At 32.4% G+C, this 13,982-nt stretch overlaps 1 protein-coding gene across 1 annotated transcript in view; it reads left to right on the plus strand.

Annotated features, from left to right (window-relative positions):
• rl (Mitogen-activated protein kinase rl) overlaps positions 1–9,076 on the plus strand; it is a 57,015-nt gene extending 47,939 nt beyond the window's left edge. The window contains exons 4-7 of the mRNA XM_073968450.1: positions 4,860–4,994; positions 5,061–5,345; positions 5,411–5,599; positions 7,141–9,076. Of these exons, the coding sequence (XP_073824551.1) occupies positions 4,860–4,994; positions 5,061–5,345; positions 5,411–5,599; positions 7,141–7,260 (729 nt within the window). The 3' untranslated portion in view covers positions 7,261–9,076. The remainder of the gene's footprint in view (positions 1–4,859; positions 4,995–5,060; positions 5,346–5,410; positions 5,600–7,140) is intronic.
• Positions 9,077–13,982: the final 4,906 nt, after the last annotated feature.

A 13,982-nucleotide genomic window follows, 5' to 3' on the forward strand; every position in this document is an offset into this window, starting at 1 on the left:
TATACCCACAACGAAGACTAAATACCAATTTTCAGTCATTTCGGTGGGATATTAAGGCTACAATTTTCAAAATACCGAATATCGGTAGGTACCGTTCTATGGGGGCTATATGAAGCCGTGGACCTGCACCAAGGAATTTCTGGTGGGAAGTTTTATACCCCCAAACGAAACCCAAATACCAAATTTTAGTCATTTCGGTGGGATATTGAGGCCACAACCTTCAAAATACCGAAAATCGGGAGGTCCCATTCTACGGGGGCTATATGAAGACGTGGACCTATGCCGACAAATTTCAGGTGGAGCGTTTTATACCCCCAACGAAGACTAAATACCAATTTTCAGTCATTTCGGTGGGATATTGAAGCAACAACTTTCAAAATACCGAATATCGGTAGGTACCGTTCTATGGGGGCTATATGAAGACGTGGACCTATGCGGACAGATTTCAGTTGTAAAGTTGCATATCCCTAACGAAGACTTAATACCAAATTTCAGCCATTTTGGTAGGATATTTAGACCACAAATCCTTGAATATATTTTTGCATATGGTTTTGCATATGCTCTTTTTATGCAGATATGTACAAATATGTCAAAATATGCACGATATGCAGAATATGCAAAATATGCAAAAATTTCTGGGCCTAATTCGTTTTATTTTGTAATAAAACGAGTTTCTGCCTAATCAGATTTTCTCTACGACCATCCTAACCATATATGCATTTGCATAGGATTCCGCAGTCTAATCATTAGGAATAAGTAAAACTAGCGATATACTCGTTAAATTTTTAAATTCGTTACAAACTTAAAAAGTTCCGATTACTTTATACACAAAAAATATTTTTGCCTACTAAATAAAAAAATGCTTACACAAATTCGAACATTCTGAAGAAAATGTGCTTATTAGAACAACATCACACATCGCTGAATAGGCATTTTGTATTACAAAACAAAATTTACAGCTCCCAAAAGTATGCTATAATAATTTGGTGTAACTAATTTCGAATTTCGAAATTTCAGCTCCCATGGTTTGCTCTTCCCACGTCGTTTATAATATGGAAAACGTGGGAATGGGAAATTTCGCTCCCATGGGAAACAGTTCCCATGGGAATGTTCAGAATAGGGCTGAATAACAAAAGAAATTTAAACAATGTCGATAGTTGTTACATAATAGGCCTACAGGGTTCATTAGTACAGTATATATAGTAATTCTGTGTTCCTGAATGTTTTTTCTTCAGATAATTGTCCTTATTTTTGGTCTCGCTGATGTCATTAAGTTGGTGCTTAAATCGGATACTGCTTTATAGATTGACTTCTTCTTCTTCTTCTTTATTTACTCATCCGTTATCCGGATATAAGTGATCGTACAATTCATTTTGTTTTTTAATATTTATCGCATTATATTTATGTTATAGTATAGTGGTTGTCAGCTCTCTGTGTCTTGCAGCATTCAGCAGATCAGTTTCGTCGGTATAACCTGTCCAGTCCATGATGTTTTTGAGCCAAGATGTTTCTTTTCTTCCTCTAGCACGCCTTCCATCAAGTTTTCCTTTTAAAATTGCTTGTAAAATGTTGTATTTGTTGTTCCTTAATACGTGTCCAAGATATGCTATTTTGCGACTTTTTATTGTTGTTATTACCCAGCAAAATGTTCGATGACAGATCATGAGTTGAATCATAGGTGCAAGTGACTTGTCATAGGTGCAAATTTAGGTGAATCACCGATGAAATTTACAAGGGAGTGACACCTGATTTCACCTGTTCATTGTCATGGCATTTTGCACCAGTTCATTGTCATGACATTTTGCACCAGTTCATTGTCACGGAATTTTGCACCAGTTCATTGTCACGGCATTTTGCACCAGTTCATTGTCATGACATTTCGCACCAGTTCATTGTCATGGCATTTTGCACCAGTTCATTGTCACGGCATCTTGCACCAGTTCATTGTCATAGCATCTTGCACCGGTTCATTGTCATGGCTTCTTGCACCAGTTCATTGTCATGGCTTCTTGCACCAGTTCATCGTCATGGCTTCTTGCACCAATGCTTTGGATCCGGATTTTTGCCAATCAGAAATAAAATTCGCAATACAATTATGTAATTTGTTGAATTAATAAGAATACAATGCGCAGATGATTTGTATCGCCAGATGTTATTTTTCTTTATTTTGTATGTAATTTTCAAAATTATATATTATATTAATCTGCAATATCATATTTATCTCTTCCGATGGCTGCAAGATACTTCTTTCAACTTGGGGGTTCCGTTTTTCCAATATTCGATAAATTATGTGTCAATCTCTGAACCAAGCTCATCGTTTGGGAAATCTAGTATAAATTTGAATTCTGTTATTTTATTTCAAAAGAAAAAGCTTATCCTGTAATAGTTACCACGTTATGGTCTCTTTTATACTTATTTTACCGATCTCCTACTTTGCTTCTCTCACTTTGCATGCCATGCTTGTGATATTTTTTTTTTTTTATTTTTTTATTTATTTTTATATCGTGATCTTTCCATTGGAGTTTTGTTCCCTCGGGTCGCATAACGTCAAATGGCTCGTATTCATATGTCGGTGGCATCTTTATCCATCCTGTTAACATGGCCCAACCAACCCAAAAATTGCAGCTCGATATGTTTTACTATATCGGTGTTGGTCGGCTGGGGAAGCTCGTGGTTTATAGACCGGGTCTTTTTCATACTTCTTTTTAATATCCACAAACGAAACAGGTTTCCAAACACAAAATATATTTTTCTTTTGTTTTATATCAATTTACATTGTATTTTTAATTAAAATATATAAATTTTGCCACTATCGACAACTTTCATCTGACTTTTATTTTCATTTTAATAATTACTTTTGCAAGTACACAATTATTCGGGTATATGAGTATTTGATAATTTATTGTGCGGTTACTTATCAATTTATTTGAACTCATGATAATATTGTGACAAAGATCGGATCTTTCACGACTTCAATTGCACTCATGAAAATTCGATGAAAAAGATCGGATCTTTCATGACTTCGATTGCACTCATGAAAATTCGATGAAAAAGATCGGACATTTCACGACTTCAATTGCACTCATGAAAATTCGATGAAAAAGATGGGATCTTTCACGACTCCTTTCGCACTCATGCAAAAGAACCAGTGAAATCATGATTTCACATGGAATCACTTCCATTTAATTTTGCTGGGTAACTGCCGGCTTACATTCATCCTTCTTAGTACTTCGTCATTAGAAATTTTCGCAGTCCATGGTATTTTCAGTACTCGCCGGTAAATCCACATTTCGAAGGCTTCCAATTTTCTTTCATCAGAGGATTTGAGCGTCCAAACTGCTGTTCCATATAGCAGCACCGACCAAATATAGCATTTTATAAAACGTACTTTCGTTGTTACGTTTATGTCATGGCTTTTCATAAGTTTGTTGTATTTACAAAAAGCATCTCGCGCCATCTCTATACGACTTTTAATCTCTTTCGAGGGATCCCATTGGTCGTTTATTAGTATCCCTAGATATTTAAAAGATCGCACTCTTTCAATTTCTGTACCTTGAACTTTTAAGGTCACATCTGCATGGGGATTTTTTCTGCTTATGACCATATATTTCGTCTTCTTCATGTTTATTTTAAGGCCATATTTCTCACTTACACGTGCAAGTTTCTCCACAAGTTTGACAATTAATGTTATTTACATATGTTTTCAAAAATTTCAATACGACTGTACACGTTAAGTTAGAGGATGTGTACCACTTGTGTGATCACGCCACTCGGAATCCTTCCTGTCCCTTGTGATCATTCAAAAAGAACAGGAAATAAAGTAGAAGGTTGGAGTAGAGTATCTATATGATAAGAAGGCGGTGGAAAACAAAGAATGAAAGAATATATATAATATACATTATTTATATAAGATGTAGAAAGTTGATAGTTGTGCGGAATTTTAGTGGTGGTGATGGTTGGATAGATGGAAAATCCGTCGGAGACGCAGAGGTTGTGCCATGTTAAATGATCCTGATGCTATGAATAATTGAATAGAAAATAGAAAATATACACCTGTTAGATCATGCCGCTTGCGAGCTAGCATTGGGCAGCGACATTATAGACGGTCTATTGTCTCCGTCTCTTCTTCATCCTCACAGATCCTGCAGTAATCGACATTGTCATCGTCCCATTTTCTGATAAAGGCTGACCTGATTTCCGCTTTGCTTAAATTTAAGAGTGATTTTTGTTCGGTTGATAAAGTTGGCCAAATGGCTCTTGACACGTTGCACCTAGGTTCATTCATACTTCATTGGTTCTTTCATCAAAGAAGAAGTATAAGAGTAAATAAATAAATACAGTCGAAACTCGTAATGGTCGGGACCGGAGGCATTACAGATAATCGATTTTCCCGGATAATGAAGTAACACTGTTTCCCATATATTTTTAATCAAAAAAATATGCGTTCTTGCAAATATTTATAAATAAGAGTAATTATGAATTTAATGTAAAGTTAAAAAAAATCAAACTGTTCTAAAATAATTCATTTTTGCATTATTTTTGTCCATTGATATTTGGTTGAATTATAATCTCGGATCATAACGATTTTCGCGTTTAATCAATTAATTAACTAAAAATTCTGTGTTTCATTTCACCGATAATGGAAATTTACGGATAATCATTTCCGGATAATCGAGGTACGACTGTAAATAAAAAAGGAAATACATAATGATCCATAGTAGTATTTTACTTCGAGTAGTTCAACATTTAAGTCATTTAAACTACTATAATAATTATAATTCATCATGAAAGTTTGGACATACTAAAATTTAAATAAATACTCCAGAATTGTAATAATTTGTTAAATTTAAATATTTCAGAGGCTAAGCAACGATCACATTTGCTATTTTATGTATCAAATTCTCCGTGGTCTAAAGTACATACACTCTGCTAATGTATTACATCGGGATTTGAAACCAAGTAATCTACTGTTGAATACAACATGCGACCTGAAGGTAAGTAAATTCCGCCCTGATACCGGATGTCAATAATTATGTAATTAATTTTGTTTTTTCCTTCAGATATGCGATTTCGGTTTAGCTCGTGTTGCTGACCCGGAACACGATCACACTGGTTTCCTTACAGAGTATGTTGCTACTCGCTGGTACCGAGCACCGGAAATAATGCTCAACTCTAAGGGATATACCAAATCTATAGATATATGGTCAGTTGGATGTATTCTAGCTGAAATGCTTAGCAATCGACCCATCTTTCCAGGCAAACATTACCTGGATCAATTGAATCATATATTAGGTGTTCTAGGTTCTCCATCTAAGGAAGATCTAGAATGTATCATTAACGAGAAGGTAGGATAAGCACAAAACTTAATAAAAAAATACGTAATAAATATTTTTGTATATACATTATTAAGGCACGGAACTATTTGGAATCGTTACCGTTTAAACCAAAAGTGCCCTGGCCACGATTATTCCCCAACGCCGATGAATGGGCCTTAGACCTGCTGGGCAAAATGTTAACGTTTAATCCTCACAATAGAATATCTGTGGAAGAAGCACTAGCGAACCCGTATTTGGAACAGTATTATGACCCTGGAGATGAGGTAAGTTCAATAATTTAATGGACATGTATTTTATAAATGTTTAACTCTATTCATGAAATTGCATAATTTTCAAAGGCTTTTTGTTGTACATATTTTGAAACTTATTAGAAGTACACCCTTCTCCTTTCGTCGAAGCGCTTTATAGCGAACCCAGTAAAATTAAGTGGAGATTCCATATGAAGTACAGTGGAAATCATTTATAATGTCTGTCAACGGACCGACCAAATTCGGACGCTATAAGCGATAGTCGTTATAAGCGATATTTATTTGTATGGAATATACTAAGGGGCAGAAATTGGGGACTTTTGGATTTCGTCGTTATAAGCGATATGACGTTATAAACGACGACGTTATAAGCGATTTCGACTGTAATTAATACTTTCGCGGTATTTTTTGCGTGAGTTCAAATGAAGGTGTATAATATGTACAGTTTTGTAGAACTGTTTTTCTGTGTAAATATGTGTGTTAATTTTAGATTTAGTTTTAAATAGAATATTCTGAATAAAAGTTGAGTTCTTTTAGGGACGTCGACGAACAAACATCTGATCTTTTCAATACATTTGGAATGAATCAAATTTTTAAAGTAGTATTCATAAAAGAAAATTTCAATTAATCATGTATACGAACATGAAAAAAGAGATGAAAATAAATTAAAATTAAGAAAATTAAGCAAAATGCTATGAAAAAGAAGTAGTGGAAGATTTATTTCACCTATAAAAAATGCAATGACTAATCACTTGCAGATATTATTCAATTATATTTTGCTATCGAAGATTTTGCGGATTGATTAATTGGCATAACAAATATAATATAATAATAATTGTTCCACAAACATCCCATATCAATGAGTGCACCCCGATTCATATTATGTTAACACAATGACAATGGGACATACAGTTTATCGCCGAGTCCAAACGGCTTGCATTAATACACGACTTGTAGATAAGTTGTACATGGCTGAAATACTCAGAAAATAAAGCCAACATTACTTACATTACTGCAAAAATCGTTGTTTGCTCACAATATTTTGTATTGCAAATTAAGTAATCTGAATCCAGGCACATTTTTTCACTACTGATTCCAACTCTGCAGTCGACTCCGAAAATAAATGCCACCAATTTTTATTTCGTAGTGTGTTTTTAGAAGAAAATAAGAACATTCATATAGTCAAACGCATTTTCCAAACTGTTGCTCCTGTATCTTATATCGAAAATTAGGTAACTAAACATGTTAGAAATGTTCCTCTGTCTATCAATTTAACAAGAATAAAAGTTAAACCGGATTTTGTATACCCTCCTTATGTCAAATAGGATCTATATTGGATTTTTTTTTTCAAATCGACATAAAATGAATATATCATATACATATCTTATGCAATAGGTGAAAAAATGCAATTTGTTGAACATTTTTCCTTTCGTCCATTTAAATTCGCATCATGCACCATGCTAATATCTAACAATAAAGCAATTGAAGCATACGTGTTTCATCTGCTTTTTATGCATTTTAACTGTTTTTATTCAATTGTTTCTTTTTTTTTGCAGCCCGTTGCAGAAGTACCTTTTCGCATTGGAATGGAACTCGATGATCTTCCAAGAGAAACTTTAAAGAAACTTATATTCGAGGAAACGCTTAAATTTAAAGAGCGTCAACCCGATCCCTAAACTGTAACAACAAGTTCAAATAAGTGATTCTGTATGTGAAATTATACAATGAAAATGGCCATTGGGGATGAATTGAAACGAAGAAAAAACATTGAACATTGCAAAAATCAACAAAGTGGAAAAAAGAGGAAAAAAACAAAACAAATAACAACAACGTAACCTGCATTTTTAATTATTTATATATGTTTTAGTAATTATAGTTTACAGAACATAATCACCAATACTAGTTCTATTTGTATAATTGTCGTTAATGTTTGACTCGGCATTCGATATTTGACCCTTCCCCCCAACACACCAGAAAAATGAAGAAATCACAACAGAATTTTTTTGTCTGTTGCTAATGCTACTGATGATGTTTCAACTAAAATGTTTTTCACCATCATTGTGATCTTAAACATACATACAAACATATACACATAACACACCCCAAACAAAAACTACATACATTATTAAATATATAAAAAAATACATATATACATATATTAATTGTACTTTCTTTCCATCATCGTATTCTACATTTTCGTATTTCCAATAGTTCTTTTTAAAGATTATACATACTATTATTATTTCTATTAAACGTTTTAACTAACAAGTAAGATGAAAAACAAAAACAAAACATAAAGCAAACAAGTATTTCTTCCTTTTATTTTACCTCGGGTTAAAAATGTTCAATAATTCTGTGAGTGTAGTTAAATTAAATATGAAAATCTTATTAATTACTATTACAATTATTATTATTATTGTCTTCATAACAACTTGAAAAAACTCAAAGAAAAAATAACAAAAACAAAGAAAGTAATTAAAAGAAAAATGCACACATTTGTATTTTTAGCATTTTAAAAATTGAAGCTAAATATAATTACAAAATAACACTACTACAGTACGTAAAACTCCGTTTTTAATGTCTTAAACGAAGCGAAACAACTGAAGGATCTTCATACATACATACATAAAACTATATATAGAATACATATTAAAAAGTCCCACTCGTACACATTTATAAAACAAGGAAACCAATCCTAATTTATTCCTGCATATTGTTCGAAGAAAATTATACTTTTAGTACTGTACAAAAACTAAACGAAAATGGCCATAAACGTTAGTTGAATGATCTTAGCACTTCTTTTTTTGTGGTAAATATATAAATATTTGTATATCGTCACTTGAAATGCTCAAAGACGTAACCCTCAAAGGGTTACGTTGAGGGTTACGTCTTTGGGCGTTTCAGGTGACGATATGTATGTCTCTGTTTTCAAGAGGCCCCGCGATAGTCATTCGTTTATCTGCCCAGTATTATTTAACATGCAAATGTCTTACGTTATAACTTTTTGAAAAGACAAATGTTGTGGCATACGTTCCATTGGACAACGGATCTACTACATATAAGAGAAAGTAAATATGGCGCTAAAAACAGCAAACATATAAGCAGAAGACTGACTAATCAGTCTACCATCATATTCATAAAAAATAACTTGAACTTGATTCAACTTGATATTTTGAAATATTAGATGATTGTATTTCCACTTAAAATGTTTTAAATATTCATATTCCGTGAGTAAATAAGAAAATTTAATTTATTATAAAGGACTTTAACTTTTCTGTGTGTGTTTTCGGTAATATATGTCTTTATTATTTGTATTTTTTGATTCTGTTTTACTTTTCTGGAATTTCTACATGAAACGTTTAAAAAGTATGTCAAATTAACATCAGATGTGTATGTTGAACTGAACAAGATACAATATGGATTTCGTTCAAATAAGACTATAGTTTGGTAAAACAATTCATTACTGATTAAAATAAATCGATCTCAAATTAACTGTGTATGTTCTTAATTATTGTTTGAAACTGGCGTAAAATCAAAAACATTACGAACTATTTTGAATTCTAATGTATTTAAATTTGAATTCATATTTTTGTAGCTTTATAGGTATATAAGCTTGCAATAAGTTTCTAATTTAAACAAGTAAAATGAATCAGTCGGCATGAATTGTCGACAGTTAAATACCCTCAGCCTATGACAATACAAAAAAGAGAAAAAATAAGGGTGGGTAAGGTGTGGTGGTTCTAAGTGCCCTTTGAACAGATCACTAATTTTTAAAAGAAGTTGCATTTTTGTTTACAAGCACGGCAATCATGAATATTTCCCTCGGAATTTTCCGCACGGAAAGTAAATTTAAAAAGCGAATTTCTTTAAAAATCTATATTTTTAAACGTTCAAACTACCAGAATCATTAAATTATGGAACATTTTCGCCGAATAGATAAAAATATTCCGTTTTTGAGCATAACTATGGAAATAAAAAATTATGAAATTGGGAAAGGGAACAAATTCCCGCACGGAATTTTTATTTATGATTGCCCTTAAGAACGTACAGGACTTGATTAAATTGTGTGGCTTTCCTTTTTCATTTGCCAAAAAATCTTCGATCATCTAGCTCTACTCTAACGAAAATTAATTAATGAAAACAACGTCTGTTATCTGAAAATTAAGATTTTTATTGGTTTCTTATGGGTCAACTCCGTATTGCGACACGAGTCGTGTCGCGTTGCCAGATGCAATTTTTACATTACGTATGGCAAAATTCGCCCGACTCCGTCAAATTCTGTCGCCATAAAATTCATTTTCGGGCGAAAACAAATTAGCTGTCGCCGTGCATATTTACAAGTGAATAAAAACGAAAAATTGAAACATAAGTAACATTTTCATTTATTTTAAGTAAATATATTTCATATTATATAAGTTCTTTGGTGTTTGAGTACTTATAATGGCAAAAATTACTACAAAACAGCAATTTGAAATGCTGGTTGAAAAAAATTGAAGCCCACCCAAACGTAGCTCGTGGAGTCAGGCTTTTTGGCGAAACTGAGGCCAGTAAGGCAATTAAGGGGTCGATTATGCATTGCCACTAAACTTGAGTTGCGTTGTCAATTGTCAGCACAACTGAGATGAAATGTTGTATTATTGGTGTCAACCCAACTGGGTTGTCGACATGGCTGCCAGATTTGACGATTTATCGTCATTTTGACGATTTTTTTGGTCAAAAATTGATAAATGACGATTTTTGCCCAATAAATGACGATTTTTGGTTATTTTGCTAATTAAGTCATAATTAATCTTGTAAAAAACTATTTTCTAAAAACTGCTCAAATATTCTTAGTTCATTAATAATAATAATTAATTCGTACACAATAATTAAATATATTTATGTGTATACACAAAGGAAATGTTAACAAAAACAAATCAGGATTCGAGTGAAACAAGCAAAATATACAAAAATCTATTATTTTTGAATTTTTCGGAAAATTTATGAAGGAAAATTGGTCAAAATTTCAATAATAGTGTACTCTTGCAAGTTCTGGAACAGAGCAATTAACTGAAAGTTTTAAAATTGAAATAAATTTGATTATTAAAGCAATTTTATTAGTTTTTCGAAATCTTTAAAGAATTTTCACATTTCGTAAGCATGGAGGAAAAACAAAAAAATGGATTCAACATTTCGTGAACTAAGATATTTGGATATTACGGAAATGTTTGAAAATAATGAAACGGGTTTGTTTCACTTTTGGAATGCAATATTCAGTTTGAAACGTGGTGATGTCTTATATGCATTTCCTATAAGAACAAAATTTGTAAAGAAACTCACCAAAACTACCTCTTACAAAACCTCTCTTACTAAAGGGTTGTTTACACCATCTATCAATGTCGTATGAGATGCCAAATTTTCTACCTGCGAATGTTGTACACATAGTGTAACCACTATGAAAATTTTCATCTATCAAAATGATTTGGCAACTCATATGTAATTTTTTCATTTAGGGAGCGCTCTATTTGATACGGCATTCTCGTATGTAAACATAAATTTTTCAGCTGTTTTCTGACATTCTCAAACAAAAAATGAAAAACAAAATCTTTTAAAAAAGAAAATGGAAAGGTATGTATATTTAAATATTCAGTAAAGTAAATAAATGGCGTTTATAATGTTATTTTCAGATCGATTGGTCGAAAGAAGCAGTCTTTGAAATGATTGTTTGGTGGCAAAAACATGAATGCCTCTATAACTCCAAACACCAATTCTACCAATTCAGTTTCCTTCAACCAAAATTAAAATTTGCGCAAAATTGCAACTCAATAATAAATGTAAATAATGACAAAAACAGCCGTTTTTACATTTTTAGGTTATGTCATACGAAAATAACACTTGCAGGTATGAACGCACAAATTGAAAATTGTATGGATGACGTCAATTTTGACAAACATAGAGAATGTCGAATGGGTGAAAGAAATGGCAGATCATATGACATTGATAGATGGTGTAAACAGCCCTTAACCCTTTATTTTAAGAAGGGCATGTCGCGCGAAATTGGTTGTTATTTTTGACCACTAAAATAAGTACAGTATAATCTCGATAATCTGGACACCACATGTTTTTTTACGGTGTCCGAATTATCGAATTGTCCGGATTACCGAGTAGTTACGAAACCCACACAATTCTGTGTTTAAATTATAAATAATGCAAAATTTAATCAATATATTTTATTTAACATAAACGAAGTCGTATATAAATAAGAATTTGAAAAATATACCGTATGTTAAGATTTTATGCCTGGGTTCGATTTCCTGGTGAGAAAACATCACATTTTCGACGGTGGCAAAAATACCGCTCGACGTGATTTTGGCGAAATTTCATCAGTAAATTAGCAATTTATCTGCAAGTGGTGTCGTAAGACTCGCTGTTCGTAATCTTCTATAAAAAGTGGGTCCCATCTCCCATTGAGCTGGATCGGGATTCACTCAATAATATGGGATTCGGAGATGCTTTTGGGAACATACCCAGCAAAAAGTTTGCCTCCAAAGAGGCAGTTAAATCTTATGTAAAAGTGATTTGGAAGTACATCAAATTATGCATTTTCACTCATGATTTTTACAAGAGCGTGACTACTGAAAGATTCACTGCATTTTAACTGACCCTTTGGCACTGTATTTTAACTGACCCTCTTGCACTGCATTTTAACTGACCTTTGGCATTGCATTTTAACTAACCTTTTGGGGGCAGAATTAGAGCTGGCAAACCATCGATATCCCCAACATTAGATATTTTCGATATAATGTTTTAAAATATCGATTGCTATCGATATTATCGTTAAGTTGTCATCACCATTGATTTGGAGATGAAAATGGCGGAAATGTCAATGATTTTCTTGAAATTTTGCACAAGGAGTTCACAGAAATGTAAAGGAGAATAAACAATTGCTTTTATTTTATAAAAATATAATAAAATACATTCTACTTTGCGAAAAATGTGTTGGTGGGACTGCGGGCTTACTTTCTCACACACACATTATCGAAAAGCAGCGAAATTTCTATTTATTTGAATGAATTTCTGGTTAGGTTTTTTTTTGTTCCGATAATATCGATAGGAAAAACAATCTATCGATATTGAATTTTTAAATAACAATTGATATTATCGATAGTGCCATCGATTTTTTGCCAGCTTTAGGCAGAATAGGATGCAGTCCAAAGCACGTGTTTTGATTAGAGCTGGCAAACCATCGATATTCCCAACATTAGATATTTTCGATATAATAGTTTAAAATATCGATTGCTATCGATATTATCGGTAATTTGTCACCACTATTATTTTTGAAATAAAAGCTCTGTTCCTTTACGTGCAAGAATCTTCAAGTTTTACCACTTTTTACCCGAAAAGCGTTCCTTTACTTCAGACACCATACAATTCATATGGGAGCAGTTTACAACTTTTGCTACTTTTGCCGGTTTTACCACTTTCAAAAGTAAAGGAACAGGCCAAAAAATGGCGGAAATGTATGCCTTTGTACACATTTTACACTAGTTCTTTACAAAAACATGAAGTAACAAAAAACAGTTGATTTTATTTAATAAAAAGACACAAAAAATGCAATTTACTTTTCCGGAAAATTTGTACGTGTGACTACGAACATACTTTTTCGGATCCACAAAACCGAAATGCCGCGAAATTTCTATTTATTTTAGGTTAGAAATTTTTATCCGATAATATCGATAGACAAAACTATCTATCGATATTGAATTTTTAAAAAATAATCGATATTATCGATAGTGGCATCGATTTTTTGCCAGCTCTAGTTTTGATACATTCTGCGTAATGTGTGCAATCGATATTCCCAACATTAGATATTTTCGATATAATGTTTTAAAATATCGATTGCTATCGATATTATCGTTAAGTTGTCATCGCCATTAAATGGAGATGAAAATGGCGGAAATGTAAATGATTTTCTTGAAATTATGCAAAAGTAGTTCACAGAAATGCAAAGGAGAATAAACAGCTGCTTTTATTTTATAAAAAAAATGTAAAAAAAAAATACAATTTATTTTACCGAAATATGAGTACGTGTGACTACGGACTTACTTTCTTACACACACATAACCGAAAAGCAGCGAAATTTCTATTTATTTCAATGGATTTCAGGTTCAGGGTTATTATTCCGATAATATCGATAGGCAAAGCTATCTATCGATATTGAATTTTTTAATAATAATCTATATTATCGATAGTGCCATCGATTTTTTGCCAGCTCTAGTGTGCAAGCCATTACAAAATATCAACAACAAATAAAATGCATTTATTATTTGTGTAAAACAAAAATATTAAGAACTTTATTACATTTGGTCTGTTCCTTTACTTTTGAAAATGGTAAAACCGGCAAAAGTTGTAAACTGCT

Source organism: Musca autumnalis, unplaced genomic scaffold (assembly GCF_047663935.1).
Source record: "Musca autumnalis isolate F117 unplaced genomic scaffold, ASM4766393v1 scaffold_2, whole genome shotgun sequence".
Classification (NCBI taxonomy): Eukaryota; Metazoa; Arthropoda; class Insecta; order Diptera; family Muscidae; genus Musca; species Musca autumnalis.